The sequence below is a fragment of the Cherax quadricarinatus genome, chromosome 22 (assembly GCF_038502225.1).
Source record: "Cherax quadricarinatus isolate ZL_2023a chromosome 22, ASM3850222v1, whole genome shotgun sequence".
Classification (NCBI taxonomy): Eukaryota; Metazoa; Arthropoda; class Malacostraca; order Decapoda; family Parastacidae; genus Cherax; species Cherax quadricarinatus.
The window spans coordinates 19,966,099-19,985,412 of record NC_091313.1 but is presented as its reverse complement, the minus strand read 5'-3'; the positions used below and the strand labels follow the sequence as shown (position 1 = coordinate 19,985,412).

The following is a 19,314-nucleotide window of genomic DNA, read 5'->3' as shown; positions in this document are numbered from 1 at the left end:
CCAATTTCACAAAAAATAAAAAAAATATGACAATTTCAAAATAGGGTCCAGAATGAACAACACAGACATTCCTGGCTCTAAAATGACATTTTCTTTGTTCATCAGTCACGTATCCTGGCCCCTCTGATATTACTCTTGCTTTCTATTTTGAATTTTTATTCAAACAAAATAGAAGATTTACTGTTATGCAGACTACTGCAATATTGTAATAATTGTATAAATATTGTCAACCCATTCATGACTGCATATTAGAATGGCTAGTTGGACATTTATTGGACAATGACATCATTTGTTTACTTTTGAACATCGGCAAAAATCAAACATTTCCCCTACTTTGAGCTCCATTTTCAGGTTCTTTTTATAGTAAAACCAATCAAAATCACCTCTATTTCTATATGTTTTCCATTCTATCAAATGAGACAAAAAAAAAAAAAAACGAGAATACAACCATAAATACTATACGAAAATAGACCACAAAGTCGGCATTTTAATAATAAAAAAAAAAGTCGGAGTTTTTTTTCTCATTATGCACTGCGAGTTGCAAGATTTTTTTTATATGGTGCACAATGACCATAGAGACCCATTCTCTCACATGTGGGCCTACCAGCTTTCTCCTGCTTGATTTGAAGCCACTAGAATTTATGAGTAAATATACGGTGGCTCATAAGACGTATATATACGAACGAAACAGTCAAAGGGTTAAGAGGCACCCAGATACAACAGCTTAAATAGTTACTCCACACTGCCAATATCCCAAACCCTTCCTTTAACCCTTTCAAGGTTGGTGCCGTACTAGTAAGGCTTGCACGTCAGGGTTGGTGCCATACTAGTACGCATAAATTCTAGACCCTTCAAATCTAGCGAGAGAAAGCTGGTAGGCCTACATACGAAAGAATGGGTCTATGTGGTCAGTGTGCACAGTATAAAAAAAATCCTGCAGCACACAGTGCATAGAGAAAAAAAACTCTGACCGTGTTTTTGGTTTAAAACAGCGACTTTGCAGTGTATTTTTGTATGCTATTTATGGTTGTATTCTAGTTTTCCTGGTCTCATTTTATAGAAGGGAAGACATATTACAGAAATTGAGACGATTTTGAGTGGTTTCGCAATGAAAAGTACCTTGAAATTGAGCTCAAAACATGCCATGCGTCCAATACACATCAACTGGTGAGTCTAATATTCTTTCACAAGTGCGCTGATATTATTTATACCATTTCTACACTAATGCAGTAGTCTGCATAACAGTAAATCTTCTATTTTTTGTGAGAATAAAAATTCAAATTGGAAAGCAAAAGAAATGTAACAGAGGCCTGGGGACGTGACTAATGAACAGAGGAAATGTTATTTTAGTGCCAGGAATGTCTGTCTTGTTTATTCTGGACCCTATTTGGAAATTGGCATCTTTTGAAATTTTTATGAAATTGGCAAAATTGCCAATTTCTGACCACTTTATTGGATAGCTGATATCTGTAAGTGGGTGGTTTCTTGTACTCATTCGATAGAAAAATGGAGTTCTAGTGAAATTGTTATGATTTTCGTCGACTGGTACATTGGAATTGGCCGAAAATAGGGCTCAAAGTGGGCGAAATCGCCGATGCGTAATCACCACCGAGACCGCTAGCTTCGCGAGAGCATAATTCCATAAGTTTTCCATCAAATTTCATACTTTTGGTGTCATTATGATCGAGAAAAGATTCTCTATCATTCCATAAGAAAAAATAATTATTTTTTTTTCGAAGAGGAGAGGGCCTGCCGACCCTGAAAGAGTTAAAGTGCAGGCATTGTACTTCCCATTTCCAGGACTCAAGTCTGGCTAACCAGTTTGACTGAATCCCTTCACAAAATATTACCCTGCTCACACTCCAACAGCTCATCAGATCCCAAAAAACATTCGTCTCCATTCACTCATATCTAACACGCTCACACACTTGCTGGAAATCCAAGCCCCCTCGCTCACAAAACCTCCTTTACCACCTCCCTCCAACCTTTTCAAGGATGACCCCTACCCAGCCTTCCTTTCCCTACAGATTTATACGTTCTCCAAGTCATATTTTATATATACTCTGATAATTACACTTATGTGTACATGTACCCAAGTAAACTCACACACACTGCTGGTGTGCAGGTACATATTAAAATCAGAGTATCTTATGTCTTGAGGACGCCATATTAATAATGATAATAATACTCAATAATAATCACTCTGAGGCACATTAAATGTCACATATTATGTTAATATACACATTTTCATTAATCCAGTATGATATTTATTCTACTGTAATAAACAGTAGAATAAATTAACATAAATACGAGATGTTTATCCAGTGGTCTTGTCGAAGTGTCGGAAAGAATAACGTTTTCTATAGTCCAACACCAAAGAAAATGTGTACACAATACTATTACTGGGGGTAACTGTAGAAAATCATTTCTTTCGTATGCCTTCACTCGGAGCGTCATTTCTTCTAAAAATGGTGTTACATGAGAATGGGAGTGTTGGTCTTTATTTTTTCTACTGTGCTAACGTGGAGACAGCTTGTACACAATGTAAAGTGTTTTTTTTTTTTTTCAACAAGTTGGCTGTCTCCCACCGAGGCAGGGTGACCCAAAAAAGAAAGAAAATCCCCAAAAAGAAAATGCTCTCATCATCATTCAACACTTTCACCACACTCACACATAATCACTGTTTTTGCAGAGGTGCTCAGAATACAACAGTTTAGAAGCATATACGTATAAAGATACACTACATATCCCTCCAAACTGCCAATATCCCAAACCCCTCCTTTAAAGTGCAGGCATTGTACTTCCCATTTCCAGGACTCAAGTCCGACTATATGAAAATAACCGGCTTCCCTGAATTCCTTCACTAAATATTACCCTGCTCACACTCAAACAGATCGTCAGGTCCCAAGTACCATTCGTCTCCATTCACTCCTATCTAACACGCTCACGCACGCTATAATATAAACGTGTATGAACCAAAACCAGACGCGTTAGACTGCTTACATACGCTGCGTTTCTGTCCTCTCTCATTTACTCATCCTCCCTCTCTCTTTTATTCATTGTACAGTATCTCATTTACTCACCTCTTACCCTACATTAAGACTACAAATATTCTAGGGTAAGTAATGAGTGAACTGTATATGAATTTTATCGCTCTGGGATGCTTTAAATGTCATAGTATATGTGTGGGTGGGGGGGCTACCATACCTACCACACCTGACTTCTTACAATAAATACTACTCATCTCACCCTACATTAACCCTGTCAGGGTTGGTGCCATACTAGTACGGCTTGCACACCAGGGTTGGTGCCGTACTAGTGTGACTTGCACGCCAGGGTTGGTGCCATACTAGTACACACAAATTCTAGCGCCTTCAAATATAGCGAGAGAAAGCTGGTAGGCCTACATATGAAAGAATGGGTCTATGTGGTCAGTGTGCACAGTATAAAAAAAAAATCCTGCAGCACACAGTGTGTAATGAGAAAAAAAAAACTGACCGTGTTTTTGGATTAAAACAGCGACTTTGCATTGTATTTTCGTATGGTATTTATTGTTGTATTCTAGTTTTCCTGGTCTCATTTGATAGAATGGAAGACATATTACAGAAATTGAGATGATTTTGACTGGTTTTACAATGAAAAGTACCTTGAAATTGAGCTCAAAGTAGCAGAAATGTTCGATTTTTACCAAAGTTCAAAAGTAAACAAATCATGCCACGCATCCAATACACATCAACTGGTGAGTCTAATATTCTTTCACTAATGTAGTAGTCTGCATAACAGTAAATCTATTTTTTTTGCGAGGATAAAAATTAAAAGTGGAAAGCAAAAGAAATGTAAGAGAGGCCTGGGGACGTGACTAATGAACAAAGAAACTTTATTTTAATGCCAGGAATGTCTGTTTTGTTTATTCTGGACCCTATTTGGAAATTGGCATTTTTTGAAATTTGTGTGAAACTGGCAAAATTGCAAATTTCTGACCACTTTTGTGGACAGTTGAAATCAGTAAATGGGTGGTTTCTTGTACTCATTCGATAGAAAAAAATGGAGTTCTAGCGAAATAGTTATGATTTTTGTCAACTGGTACATTGGAATTGACCGAAAAGAGGGCTCAAAGTAGGTGAAATCACCGATGCGTAAACACTGTCAAGACCGCTAATTTTGCGAGAGCATAATTCCGTAAGTTTTCCATCAAATTTCATACTTTTGGTGTCATAATGATCAGGAAAAGAATCTCTATCATTTCATAAGAAAAAGTATTTTTTTTTTTTTCGAAAAATTTCCGACCCTGAGAACCAGTTTAGGAGAGGTCCTGCCGACCCTGAAAGGGTTAGTGGAACAAAAGGGAAAGTGGAACAGAATTCTTCCTCGGTAAGCCATGCGTGTCATAAGAGGCGACTAAAATGCCGGGAGCAAGGGGCTAGTAACCCCTTCTCCTGTATGGATTACTAAAGTTAAAGAGAAACTTTTGTTTTTCCTTTTTGGGCCACCCTGCCTCAGTGGGATATGGCCAGTTTGTTGAAAGAAAAGTAATGAGTGTACTATATGTGTATCATATCTCCAATTTTTAACCGCAAATGAAAACAAAATTCCTCTGATGGTAAATCATAACCCCCAACCCTTCATAAAACAAGGGACCACTGTTGTATTAGCAATATTTCAGTGTTAGTAATAGTACAGTATTAGTAAATACAGTATGTGTAATAGTATTAGAAATTGTATTATTATTATTAGTATCATAACATTATGTTTCAAATATACATGGTTTTACTGTGACTTGCAAAACGTAAACACGCCATCACTAGCACAGGCTTGACTTGTAGTATACTGGCCACTCATCCTGTGACATCACATGCAAACTCTCCACTGGTTGTAATAAGAGGGTGTAGATGTAGTTATAGTTGTAGATAACTGCTGATGTACTTACGTGCATCTGATAGTGTATTTCTGCACCCAGATATGTTAAGTCGTTCTAAAGAAGCTGGGAAACGACGACAAATCACACCTAAATCTCCAGCACTTAGTGCTGTCCAAGCCAAATTCAAACTTTGTAGCCTGAAATACAAGTAATCCCCGTTTCAGTCAAAAACTGACACAACAGTATAATCGTTTATAATTATGCATGAGTATTTTTGTACAATGGTTTAAACAATATGAGCATCTAAAGATTTGTCTCACAAACTGACCCCTTAACAGAAACAATTATTTCTTGATCTTGTACAAGGCCAAATAAAAAGCATTAACATGAGACAATAATCAGCACTAAAATTTTTCATAAAATTTTACCTTTTACAATGATTGAGAATGTTAACTAGGTACGAATGACACAATCCATAACACATTGCAAGATTTAGTGTCTCCAAGTTTGAATTGTTAGCAATGTGTGAACAGACTGACTGAGTTAGAGTGCAGTGTTCCAAGCTGAGTTTCTTGAGATCAAAACACACACTCAGCAACTCTTCGAGTGCTGAAATATAAAATTTCAAACTTATAAAATACTAAAATAAAACATTTTACAAATAACTAGTTCTTACACATGGTTGATATATTTTAACATTATCACATTTCTGTCTCATTTATGGTTGATTGTTGAAGCATTAACTTAAATTTTCATAGGTAAGCAATTCCCCAGTAAAAAGTGTCTTATGTCAAAATTACCCTCAACACCACACAATTTTTCATCAACCCTCTAATGCTTGATCTAATGTCCTTAATTTTTCATCCTTACATTACTCTTAAATACATGTGATCTTTAAATAACATGTTTTTAAATACTGTACAAGACACACTATAACTATGGTAAACTAGCCTGTATGATATAAATGTAAAAATATACTTTGTTATATACATTTTAAGAATTCTCACCTTGTGGCTCAATGGCTGCCATACTAAGGTCAAGATATTGTAGCTTGCTTCTTATTGGTGGAATGCTCGGCAAGTAGTGCAATTGTGGTGAAAAGATTGGGTTGCCCACCTGCATGTAGGGAAAATTATAATAGTATTACACTAAAATAAGATTGAGGTACAATACATTTTAAAGTCAAGCATTTCAAGATGTAAAATATCTCTTGCAGATATTGGCACTTAAATTAAAATTAATATATAAACTATGTAAATAACTTGGTTCAAATCATATACTAAGACCTATATTTATACAAACATCTTTAAACAACTGAGGTAGTAGGTTGGTAGAGAGCAACTGCCTAGGGAGGTACTACCATCCTACAAAGTGAGTGTAAAACATGATAGTAGGATTGCTGGTTGTCTTTTTTTCTGTCTCATAAACATGCAAGATTTCATGTATGTCTTGCTACTTCTGCTTACACTTAGATCACACTACACATGCATGTACACATCCCTCTGTGTTTTCTTCTTTTTCGTACTAGTTCTTGTTTATTCCCTCTTGTCAAAATGGGAAAATGGAACAGAATTCTTCCTCCGTAAGATATGCATGTCGTAAGAGGCAACTAACATGTCAGGAGCAAGGGGCTAGTAACTCCTTCTCTTGTATACATTACTAAAGTTAAAAAGAGAAACTTTTTTCTTTTTGGGCCACCCTGCCTCAGTGGGATACGGCCAGTTTGTTGAAAGAATCTCTAAACAATTATTTAATTTCAAAATTATAGTACCAAACATTAGTGAGTTTTGCTGAAGGAGACATCTTATGTACTGACTGAATGTATGTATACATGCATTTAAATTTATGGAATAGGTGATAGGTTACTGAAAGCAATTAAGATTTTTATGAAGATAGTGAGGCTCAGGTTAGGGTATATAGGAGGGAGAATATTTTTCAGTAGAGCTTAGACAGGGATGCATGATGTCATCATGGTTGTTTAATATATATATAGATGGGGGTTGTAAGAGAAGTGAATGCTGGGGTGTTGGGAAGAGGTGTGGGATTGGAAGAATCATTAATTCTATGGTTTACCTTGTCTTTCATAGACCCATCTCCCAACAAGTTCACTCCCCAATATCTGAACACATTCACTTCCTCCATACTCCCTCCTTCCAATCTCATATATATTCTAAAATTACTTAAATATTTTATTACCCTCATCATCTTGCTCTTTCCTATGTTCATTTTTAATAGTTTCTTCTTTTACATACCCTCCCAAATTCATCCACCAACCTTTGCATCTTCTATTCAGAATCTTTTAAAAGCAACTGACAACTCTCACTATTTTAATCCCGCACCTTTCTCCAACACCCTAGCATACACTTCTTTTAAAATCCCATCTATAAATATGTTAAACAACCAGTGACATCACATATCACTGGACAAGGCCTACTTTTACTGGAAAACAATCTCCCTCTCTCCTATGTACTCTAACCTGAGCCTATCTTCATAAAAACTCTTAACTGCTTTCAGTAACCTACAAACCTATGCCATATACTTGCAACATCTGTCACATTGCTCCCCTATTTACCCTATGAAGTGCCTTTTTTCCTATTTACCCTATGAAGTGCCTTTTTCCCTATTTACCCTATTAAGTGTCTTTTGATCTACACATCTAAAGCCTCCTTGTTCATCAGCAATCCTGCTCATCATCTTACCCCTAATTTTCAATAACTCTACCATATATTTTACCTGGTATACTTAACAGTTTGGAGGGCTGTGTAATAGGACAGTATATATATAATTGGGGCCCTGATATTATATTCTATATGGAATTTATCAAATTATTTCAAGTCACTTTTTATATTGTATCTTTATATATGCTTCTTAACAGTTAAGAGACTGAACAGTCCCTGGCTAACACCCAGCATCCTCAAATCCATAAATACAAAGCACCTATACGAAAAACAGTACAGAATGGGTCACATAACCAGAGACCAAAGAAAACGTTACTCGTCAATCCTAACCAGCCTGATAAGAAGGGCTAAAAAATTGTATTATGAGAACAGATTATCCAACGTACGAGGTAACATAAAAAAGACCTGGAAAACCCTATCAGAAATTCTAGGAACAAAAAAGATATCACGAAATAGCGAAATTGAATTAACAAAACCAGATGAACCCCAACTCCCACCAACTGAAACAGCAAACAGACTCAATAATTTCTTCTCCACTATAGGAAAAAACCTTGCCAATAAAATCCCAAGCTCAGATACCCCACTCAATGACTACCTCACTGGCAACTACCCGAACACACTGTTCCTAGCTCCGACTAACCCTACTGAAGTCTCCCTTATTATCAACACACTAAAAAACAAGACAGGAGATTTAAATACCTTACCACCCTTTATATACAAAAAAGTGTCACAAGTGCTATCACCAATCATTGCAACACTCTTTAACAAATCCACAGAATCCTCTACCTTCCCTACAGTTCTCAAAATAGCAAGGGTCACCCCGATCCATAAAGGAGGCAACCAAACAGACTTGAATAACTATAGGCCAATATCCAACTTACACCTTCTCTCTAAAATCTTCGAAAAATTAATTCATAAGCGAATCTATTCTTACCTCATCTCCCACAACATACTCAACCCCTGTAAATTTGGGTTCAGGCCTAATAAAAATACTAACGATGCTATTATACACATGCTAGAACACACACACACTGCAATAGAGAAAAAAGAAGTCCCACTGGGGATCTTCATTGACTTACGTAAAGCTTTTGATACAGTTGACCATGACTTGCTCCATATAAAATTGTCACACTATGGTATAAGAGGGCACTCCCTCAACTACCTAGTCTTACCTCAGCAACAGAAGCCAATATGTGTACACAAATGGGGCAAACTCTTCCGCACAGCCAATTACAGTTGGTGCCCCACAGGGAAGTGTCCTAGGCCCTCTTCTCTTTCTCATACACATAAATGACCTACAAAATGCATCACAACTACTCAAACCCACACTATTTGCAGATGACACTACATACGTCTTCTCTCACCCAAGCCCAGTCACGCTAGCCAATACTGTAAATACCGAATTACATAAAATAGTATCTACCTGGATGAGGACTAACAAACTTACTCTAAACATTGACAAAACCTACTTCATTCAGTTTGGTAACAGAGCTACAGACGTCCCTCTTAACATAATGATAAACGGATCACCTATCACAAAGCTCACAGAGGGAAAATTCTTAGGAATCAACCTTGATAATACTCAAATTTCAAACACACATACAACAAATTTCCCAAAAAAATTCCAAGACCGTAGGCATACTATCGAAGATACGGTACTATGTTCCACAGTCAGCCCTCCTGGCCCTATATCACTCGCTTATTTACCCCTATCTCACCTATGGAATTTGTGCATGGGGCTGAACAACAATAAACCATCTCAGACCATTAATTACCCAACAAAAGGCTGCAGTCAGAATGATGATAAATTTCCACTACAGGCAGCACACTCCACCAATATTCAAAACTCTAAACCTACTAACCATACAAAACATCCATACTTATTACTGCACCCACTACATACATAGAACACTTAACTCCGATATAAACCCTCCCCTCAAACGTCTCCTTACCAACCTCAACAGAACACACGACCATAACACAAGGCACAGATCACTCTTTGATGTTCCTCGTGTCCACCTCACGCTATGCAAAAACTCAATGCACATAAAAGGCCCTAAAATCTGGAATTCATTACCTGTGAATATAAAAGAAACAATGTCTGTTTATAAATTCAAGTCTCTTCTCAAAAATCACTTACTCACCCACAACTAAATAAATACTGAATAATTGTATCACATAAAGTGTATCTCATAAATGTTTCTCATTATTGTATCTCATAAATGTCTAACCTGTGACCCAATCAAACTTTGTTATTTTTTTAATTACATTACCTAACAGAATACTCCATTCTACTGAATGCATAGCAACACAGTAAATGACCATATGACCTGTCTTTGTAATACTCATTTGTGCTAAATTGTTATCTGTTTGCAATAATGTTTTTACCACTGAATATATCATTGCTTAGTTAATCTTAAGTTAATTTTAAACCTGCCCATAATGCTCTGCATACAAGGGGCTTTGGCATGTTGCACTTTAATAACTGTATTCCTTTGTACTTCTCTGTATCATGTTCAAATTAATAAAAAATAAATAAATAAATAAATAAACTGTTGTATCTGGGCACATCTGCAAAAACAGTGATTATGTATGAGTGAGGTGAAAGTGTTGAATGATGATGAAAGTATTCCTGTTTTGGGAATTTTTTCTTTCTTTTTGGGTCACCCTGGCTAGGTGGGAGATGACCGAGGTTTTTTTTTTATATACATATACATTATATATATATATATATATATTTTTTTTCAACAAGTCGGCCGTCTCCCACCGAGGCAGGGTGACCCAAAAAAGAAAGAAAATCCCCAAAAAGAGAATACTTTCATCATCATTCTTTCACCACACTCGCACATTATCACTGTTTTTGCAGAGGTGCTCAGAATACAACAGTCTAGAAGCAAACACATATAAAGATACAAAAACATATCCCTCCAAACTGCCAATATTTTATTTATATATATATATATATATATATATATATATATATATATATATATATATATATATATATATATATATATATATATATATATATATATATATATATATATATATATATATATATATATATATATATATATATATATATATATATATATATATATATATATATATATATATATATATATATATATATATATATATATATATATATATATATATATATATATATATATATATATATATATATATATATATATATATATATATATATATATATATATATATATATATATATATATATATATATATATATATATATATATATATATATATATATATATATATATATATATATATATATATATATATATATAGTAGGTTGGTAGACAGCAACCACCCACGGAGGTACTACCGTCCTGCCAAGTGAGTGTGAAATAAAAGCCTGTAATTGTTTTACATGATGGTGGGATTGCTGGTGTTTTTTTTTGTCTGTCTCATAAATATGCAAGATTACAGGCATGTCTTGCTACTTCTACTTACACTTAGGTCACACTACACATACATGCACACGTTTATTTATACACACTCATCTGAGTTTTCTTTGATTTTATCTTAATAGTTCTTGGTCTTATTACTTTTCCTTTTATATCCATGGGGAAGTGGAATAAGAATCTTTCCTCCGTAAGCCATGCGTGTTGTAAAAGTCAACTAAAATGCCGGGAACAATGGGCTAGTAACCCCTTTTCCTGTAAAGATTACTAAAAAGAATAAGAAGAAAATTGTCAAAGTGGGAAGTCTGAATGTGCGTGGATGTTGTGCAAATGATAAGAAAGAGATGATTGTGGATGTTATGAATGAGAAGAAACTGGATGTCCTGGCTTTAAGTGAAACAAAGCTGAAGGGGGTGGGAGAGTTTCAATGGAGAGGAATAAATGGGATTAGGTCAGGGGTTTCAAATAGAGTTAGAGCTAAAGAAGGAGTAGCAATAATGTTGAAGGATAAGCTATGGCAGGAAAAGAGGGACTACAAATGTATAAATTCAAGGATTATGTGGAGTAAAATAAAGATTGGATGTGAAAAGTGGGTTATAGTAAGCGTGTATGCACCTGGAGAAGAGAGAAGTGTAGGGGAGAGAGAGAGATTCTGGGAAATGTTGAGTGAATGCGTGGAGAGTTTTGAATCAAGTGTGAGAGTAATGGTGGTTGGGGATTTCAATGTTAAAGTGGGTAAAAATGTTATAGAGGGAGTAGTAGGTAAATTTGGGGTGCCAGGGGTAAATGTAAATGGGGAGCCTTTAATTGAGCTATGTGTAGAAAGAAATTTGGTAATAAGTAATACATATTTTATGAAAAAGAGGATAAATAAATATACAAGGTACGATGTAGCACGTAATGAAAGTAGTTTGTTAGATTATGTATTGGTGGATAAAAGGTTGATGGGTAGGCTCCAGGATGTACATGTTTATAGAGGGGCAACTGATATATCGGATCATTATTTAGTTGTAGCTACAGTTAGAGTAAGAGGTAGATGGGAAAAGAGGAAGGTGGCAACAACAAGTAAGAGGGAGGTGAAAGTGTATAAACTAAGGGAGGAGGAAGTTCGGGCGAGATATAAGCGACTATTGGCAGAAAGGTGGGCTAGTGCAAAGATGAGTAGTGGGGGGGTTGAAGAGGGTTGGAATAGTTTTAAAAATGCAGTATTAGAATGTGGGGCAGAAGTTTGTGGTTATAGGAGGGTGGGGGCAGGAGGAAAGAGGAGTGATTGGTGGAATGATGAAGTAAAGGGTGTGATAAAAGAGAAAAAGGTAGCTTACGAGAGGTTTTTACAAAGCAGAAGTGTTATAAGAAGAGCAGAGTATATGGAGAGTAAAAGAAAGGTGAAGAGAGTGGTGAGAGAGTGCAAAAGGAGAGCAGATGAAAGAGTGGGAGAGGCACTGTCAAGAAATTTTAATGAAAATAAGAAAAAATTTTGGAGTGAGTTAAACAAGTTAAGAAAGCCTAGGGAAAGTATGGATTTGTCTGTTAAAAACAGAGTAGGGGAGTTAGTAGATGGGGAGAGGGAGGTATTAGGTAGATGGCGAGAATATTTTCAGGAACTTTTAAATGTTAAGGAAGAAAGGGAGGTGGTAATTTCATGCACTGGCCAGGGAGGTATACCATCTTTTAGGAGTGAAGAAGAGCAGAATGTAAGTGTGGTGGAGGTACGTGAGGCATTACGAAGAATGAAAGGGGGTAAAGCAGCTGGAACTGATGGGATCATGACAGAAATGTTAAAAGCAGGGGGGGATATAGTGTTGGAGTGGTTGGTACTTTTATTTAATAAATGTATGAAAGAGGGGAAGGTACCTAGGGATTGGCGGAGAGCATGTATAGTCCCTTTATATAAAGGGAAGGGGGACAAAAGAGAATGTAAAAATTATAGAGGAATAAGTTTACTGAGTATACCAGGAAAAGTATACGGTAGGGTTATAATTGAAAGAATTAGAGGTAAGACAGAATGTAGGATTGCGGATGAGCAGGGAGGCTTCAGAGTGGGTAGGGGATGTGTAGATCAAGTGTTTACATTGAAGCATATATGTGAACAGTATTTAGATAAAGGTAGGGAAGTTTTTATTGCATTTATGGATTTAGAAAAGGCATATGATAGAGTGGATAGAGGAGCAATGTGGCAGATGTTGCAAGTATATGGAATAGGTGGTAAGCTACTAAATGCTGTAAAGAGCTTTTATGAGGATAGTGAGGCTCAGGTTAGGGTGTGTAGAAGAGAGGGAGAATACTTCCCGGTAAAAGTAGGTCTTAGACAGGGATGTGTAATGTCACCATGGTTGTTTAATATATTTATAGATGGGGTTGTAAAAGAAGTAAATGCTAGGGTGTTCGGGAGAGGGGTGGGATTAAATTATGAGGAATCAAATTCAAAATGGGAATTGACACAGTTACTTTTTGCTGATGATACTGTGCTTATGGGAGATTCTAAAGAAAAATTACAAAGGTTAGTGGATGAGTTTGAGAATGTGTGTAAAGGTAGAAAGTTGAAAGTGAACATAGAAAAGAGTAAGGTGATGAGGGTATCAAATGATTTAGATAAAGAAAAATTGGATATCAAATTGGGGAGGAGGAGTATGGAAGAAGTGAATGTTTTCAGATACTTGGGAGTTGACGTGTCGGCGGATGGATTTATGAAGGATGAGGTTAATCATAGAATTGATGAGGGAAAAAAGGTGAGTGGTGCGTTGAGGTATATGTGGAGTCAAAAAACGTTATCTGTGGAGGCAAAGAAGGGAATGTTTGAAAGTATAGTAGTACCAACACTCTTATATGGATGCGAAGCTTGGGTGGTAAATGCAGCAGCAAGGAGACGGTTGGAGGCAGTGGAGATGTCCTGTCTAAGGGCAATGTGTGGTGTAAATATTATGCAGAAAATTCGGAGTGTGGAAATTAGGAGAAGGTGTGGAGTTAATAAAAGCATTAGTCAGAGGGCAGAAGAGGAGTTGTTGAGGTGGTTTGGTCATTTAGAGAGAATGGATCAAAGTAGAATGACATGGAAAGCATATAAATCGATAGGGGAAGGAAGGAGGAGTAGGGGTCGTCCTCGAAAGGGTTGGAAAGAGGGGGTAAAGGAGGTTTTGTGGGCAAGGGGCTTGGACTTCCAGCAAGCGTGCATGAGCGTGTTAGATAGGAGTGAATGGAGACGAATGATACTTGGGACCTGACGATCTGTTGGAGTGTGAGCAGGGTAATATTTAGTGAAGGGATTCAGGGAAACCGGTTATTTTCATATAGTCGGACTTGAGTCCTGGAAATGGGAAGTACAATGCCTGCACTTTAAACGAGGGGTTTGGGATATTGGCAGTTTGGAGGGATATGTTGTGTATCTTTATACGTATATGCTTCTAAACTGTTGTATTCTGAGCACCTCTGCAAAAGCAGTGATAATGTGTGAGTGTGGTGAAAGTGTTGAATGATGATGAAAGTATTTTCTTTTTGGGGATTTTCTTTCTTTTTTGGGTCACCCTGCCTCGGTGGGAGACGGCCGACTTGTTGAGAAAAAAAAAAAAAGAAAAGAGAAGATAATATATATATATATATATATATATATATATATATATATATATATATATATATATATATATATATATATATTTATATATATATATATATATATATATATATTTTTTTTTTTTTCAACAAGTCGGTCGTCTCCCACCGAGGCAGGGTGACCCAAAAAAGAAAGAAAATCCCCAAAAAGAAAATACTTTCATCATCATTCAACACTTTCACCACATTCACACATTATCACTGCTTTTGCAGAGGTGCTCAGAATACAACAGTTTAGAAGCATATACGTATAAAGATACACAACATATCCCTCCAAACTGCCAATATCCCAAACCCCTCCTTTAAAGTGCAGGCATTGTACTTCCCATTTCCAGGACTCAAGTCCGACTATATGAAAATAACCGGTTTCCCTGAATCCCTTCACTAAATATTACCCTGTTCACACTCCAACAGATCGTCAGGTCCCAAGTATCATTCGTCTCCATTCACTCCTATCTAACACGCTCTATATATATATATATATATACAGTGGACCCCCGCATAACGATGGCATCGCATAGCGATTTTTCCGCATAACGATTACTTTTATCGCAAAATTTTTGCCCCGCATACCGATTAAAAACCCGCATACCGATTTTCGTCCGAGACGCGTCCAATGTGCCCTCAGCCAGCCTCACATGTGCCGCTCCGTCCCATTGTTTACCAGCCAGCCTCCGCGGTAACATCCAAGCATACACTCGGAATATTTCGTATTATTACAGTATTTTCGGTGCTGTTTCTGGAAAATAAGTGACCATGGGCCCCAAGAAAGCTTCTAGTGCCAACCCTACACCTCAAAGGGTAAGAATTACTATAGAGATGAAGAAAGAGATAATTGATAAGTATGAAAGTGGAGTGCGTATAGCCGACCTAGTCAAGCTGTACAAGAAACCCCAATCAACCATCGCTACTATTGTGGGCACCAGAAAGACAATCAAGGAAGCTGTTCTTGCCAAAGGTTCAACTGTGTTTTCGAAACAAAGATCGCAATTGATGGAAGATGTTGAGAGACTCTTATTGGTGTGGATAAATGAAAAACAGATAGCAGGAGATAGCGTCTCTCAAGCGATCATATGTGAAAAGGCTAGGAAGTTGCATGACGATTTAATTAAAAAAATGCCTGCAACTAGTGATGATGTGAGTGAATTTAAGGCCAGCAAAGGTTGGTTTGAGAGATTTAAGAAGCGTAGTGGCATCCATAGTGTGATAAGGCATGGTGAGGCTGCCAGTTCGGACCACAAAGCGGCTGAAAAATATGTGCAGGAATTCAAGGAGTACATAGAAACTGAAGGACTGAAACCTGAACAAGTGTTTAATTGTGATGAAACAGGCCTGTTCTGGAAGAAAATGCCAAGCAGGACCTACATTACTCAGGAGGAAAAGGCACTCCCAGGACATAAGCCTATGAAAGACAGGCTTACTTTGTTGATGTGTGCCAATGCTACTGGTGATTGCAAAGTGAAGCCTTTATTAGTGTATCACTCTGAAACTCCCAGAGCGTTCAGGCAAAAGAATGTCCTCAAGGATAATTTGTGTGTGCTGTGGAGGGCAAACAGTAAGGCATGGGTCACTAGGGAATTTTTCTATAACTGGTTACACCATGCATTTGCCCCCAATGTGAAAAATTACCTAACTGAAAAGAAATTAGAACTTAAGTGCCTCCTGGTGTTAGACAATGCCCCTGGTCATCCTACAGACGTGGCAGAGCGACTTTATGGGGACATGAGCTTCATTAAGGTGAAGTTTTTGCCTCCTAATACCACTCCTCTCCTGCAGCCCATGGACCAGCAGGTTATTTCCAACTTCAAGAAACTGTACACAAAAGCTCTGTTTGAAAGGTGCTTTGTAATGACCTCAGAAACTCAACTGACTCTAAGAGAGTTTTGGAGAGATCACTTTAATATCCTCAATTGTGTAAACCTTATAGGTAAGGCTTGGGAGGAAGTGACAAAGAGGACCTTGAACTCTGCTTGGAAGAAACTGTGGCCAGAATGTGTAGACAAAAGGGATTTTGAAGGGTTTGAGGCTAACCCTGAGAATCCTGTGCCAGTTGAGGAATCCATTGTGGCATTGGGAAAGTCCTTGGGGTTGGAGGTTAGTGGGGAGGATGTGGAAGAGTTGGTGGAGGAGGACAATGAAGAACTAACCACTGATGAGCTGCTAGATCAACTTCAACAGCAAGAGGCCACACCTGAGGAAATTGCTTCGGAGGAGGGGAGAGAGAAATTGAAGAAGTTGCCTACTTCAAAGATTAAGGAAATCTGTGCAAAGTGGCTTGAAGTGCAAACCTTCATGGATGAAAATCACCCTCACACAGCTATTGCAAGCCGTGCTGGTGATTATTACACTGACAATGTTGTGAAACACTTTAGGCAAGTCATAAAGGAACGAGAGGTACAGGCCACTATGGACAGATATCTTGTGCGAAAGAAGTCCAGTGACTCTGAAGCTGGCCCTAGTGGCATTAAAAGAAGAAGGGAAGTAACCCCAGAAAAGGACTTACTACCTCAAGTCCTAATGGAAGGGGATTCCCCTTCTAAACACTAACACACTCTCTCCCCTCCTCCCATCCCATCAATCATCACCAGATCTTCAATAAAAGTAAGTGTCATTTAATTGTGCATGCCTTTTTCAGTTTGTGTGTATTAAAATTAACATTTCATGTGGTAAAAAAAAATTTTTTTCATACTTTTGGGCGTCTTGCACGGATTAATTTTATTTCCATTATTTCTTATGGGGAAAATTCATTCGCATAACGATTATTTCGCATAACGATGAGCCCTCTTGCACGGATTAAAATCGTTAACCGGGGGTCCACTGTATATATATATATATATATATATATATATATATATATATATACAGGTAGTAGGTTGGTAGACAGCAACCACCCAGGGAAGTACTACCGTCCTGCCAGATGACTGTGAAACAGAAACCTGTAACTGTTTTGCATGATGGTAGGATTGCTGATGTCTTTTTCTGTCTCATAAACACGCTAGATAACAGGGATATCTTCCTACTCCAACTTACACTTTGGTCACACTTCACAGACATGCACATGCATATATATATATACATACATCTAGAGTTTTTTTCCTTTTTCTAAATAGCTCTTGTTCTTATTTATTTCTTCTATTGTCCATGGGGAAGTGGAAAAGAATCTTTCCTCCGTAAGCCATGCGTGTCGTATGAGGCAACTAAAATGCCGGGAACAATGGGCTAGTAACCCCTTTTCCTGTAAAGATTACTAAAAAGAATAAGAAGAAGAAAAACTTTATAAAACTGGGAAGCTTGAATGTGCGTGGATGTTGTGCAGATGACAAGAAACAGATGATTGCTGATGTTATGAATGAGAAGAAGTTGGATGTCCTGGCTTTAAGCGAAACAAAGCTGAAGGGGGTAGGAGAGTTTCAGTGGAGAGGAATAAATGGGATTAGGTCTGGAGTATCTGAGAGAGTTAGAGCAAAGGAAGGGGTAGCAGTAATGTTGAATGATCAGTTATGGAAGGAGAAAAGAGAATATGAATGTGTAAATTCAAGAATTATGTGGATTAAAGTAAAGGTTGGATGCGAGAAGTGGGTCATAATAAGCGTGTATGCACCTGGAGAAGAGAGGAATGCAGAGGAGAGAGAGAGATTTTGGGAGATGTTGAGTGAATGTATAGGAGCCTTTGAATCAAGTGAGAGAGTAATTGTGGTAGGGGACCTGAATGCTAAAGTAGGAGAAACTGTTATGAGAGGGAGTAGTAGGTAAATTTGGGGTGCCAGGGGTAAATGATAATGGGAGCCCTTTGATTGAACTATGTATAGAAAGAAATTTAGTTATAGGTAATACATATTTTAAGAAAAAGAGGATAAATAAGTATACAAGATATGATGTAGCACGTAATGACAGTAGTTTGTTAGATTATGTATTGGTAGATAAAAGGTTGATGAGTAGACTCCAGGATGTACATGTTTATAGAGGGGCAACAGATATATCAGATCACTATTTAGTTGTAGCTACAGTGAGAGTAAAAGGTAGATGGGAAAAGAGGAATAGAAGCATCAAGTAAGAGAGAGGTGAAAGTTTATAAACTAAAAGAGGAGGCAGTTCGGGTGAGATATAAGCAGCTATTGGCAGAAAGGTGGGCTAGTGCAGAGCATGAGTAGTGGGGGGGGTCGAAGAGGGTTGGGGTAGGTTTAAAAATGTAGTGTTAGAATGTTCAGCAGAAGTTTGTGGTTACAGGAAAGTGGGGGCAGGAGGGAAGAGGAGTGATTGGTGGAATGATGATGTAAAGAGAGTAGTAAAAGAGAAAAAGGTAGCATATGAGAGGTTTTTACAAAGTAGAAGTGATAAGAAGAGCAGAGTATATGGAGAGTAAAAGAGAGAGGTAAAGAGAGTGGTGAAGAATGCAAAAAGAGAGCAGATGATAGAGTGGGAGAGATGTCAAGAAATTTTAATGAAAATAAGAAAAAATTTTGGAGTGAGTTAAACAAGTTAAGAAAGCCTAGGGAAAATATGGATTTGTCAGTTAAAAACAGAGTAGGGGAGTTAGTAGATGGGTAGATGGCGAGAATATTTTGAGGAACTTTTAAATGTTAAGGAAGAAACAGAGGCAGTAATTTCATGCACTGGTCAGGGAGGTATACCATCTTTTAGGAGTGAAGAAGAGCAGAATGTAAGTGTGGGGGAGGTACGTGAGGCATTACGTAAAATGAAAGGGGGTAAAGCAGCTGGAACTGATGGGATCATGACAGAA

At 37.4% G+C, this 19,314-nt stretch overlaps 1 protein-coding gene across 2 annotated transcripts in view; it reads right to left on the bottom strand.

The window, feature by feature from the left end:
* Skp2 (S-phase kinase-associated protein 2) overlaps positions 1 to 19,314 on the bottom strand; it is a 75,636-nt gene that overhangs the window by 25,235 nt on the left and 31,087 nt on the right. For both annotated transcript variants that reach the window (XM_053778198.2, XM_053778199.2), the window contains exons 5-7: positions 5,866 to 5,974; positions 5,287 to 5,467; positions 4,928 to 5,055 (exon numbers count right to left, since the gene is read on the bottom strand). In XM_053778198.2, coding sequence (XP_053634173.1) covers positions 4,928 to 5,055; positions 5,287 to 5,467; positions 5,866 to 5,974 — 418 coding nt within the window. The remainder of the gene's footprint in view (positions 1 to 4,927; positions 5,056 to 5,286; positions 5,468 to 5,865; positions 5,975 to 19,314) is intronic.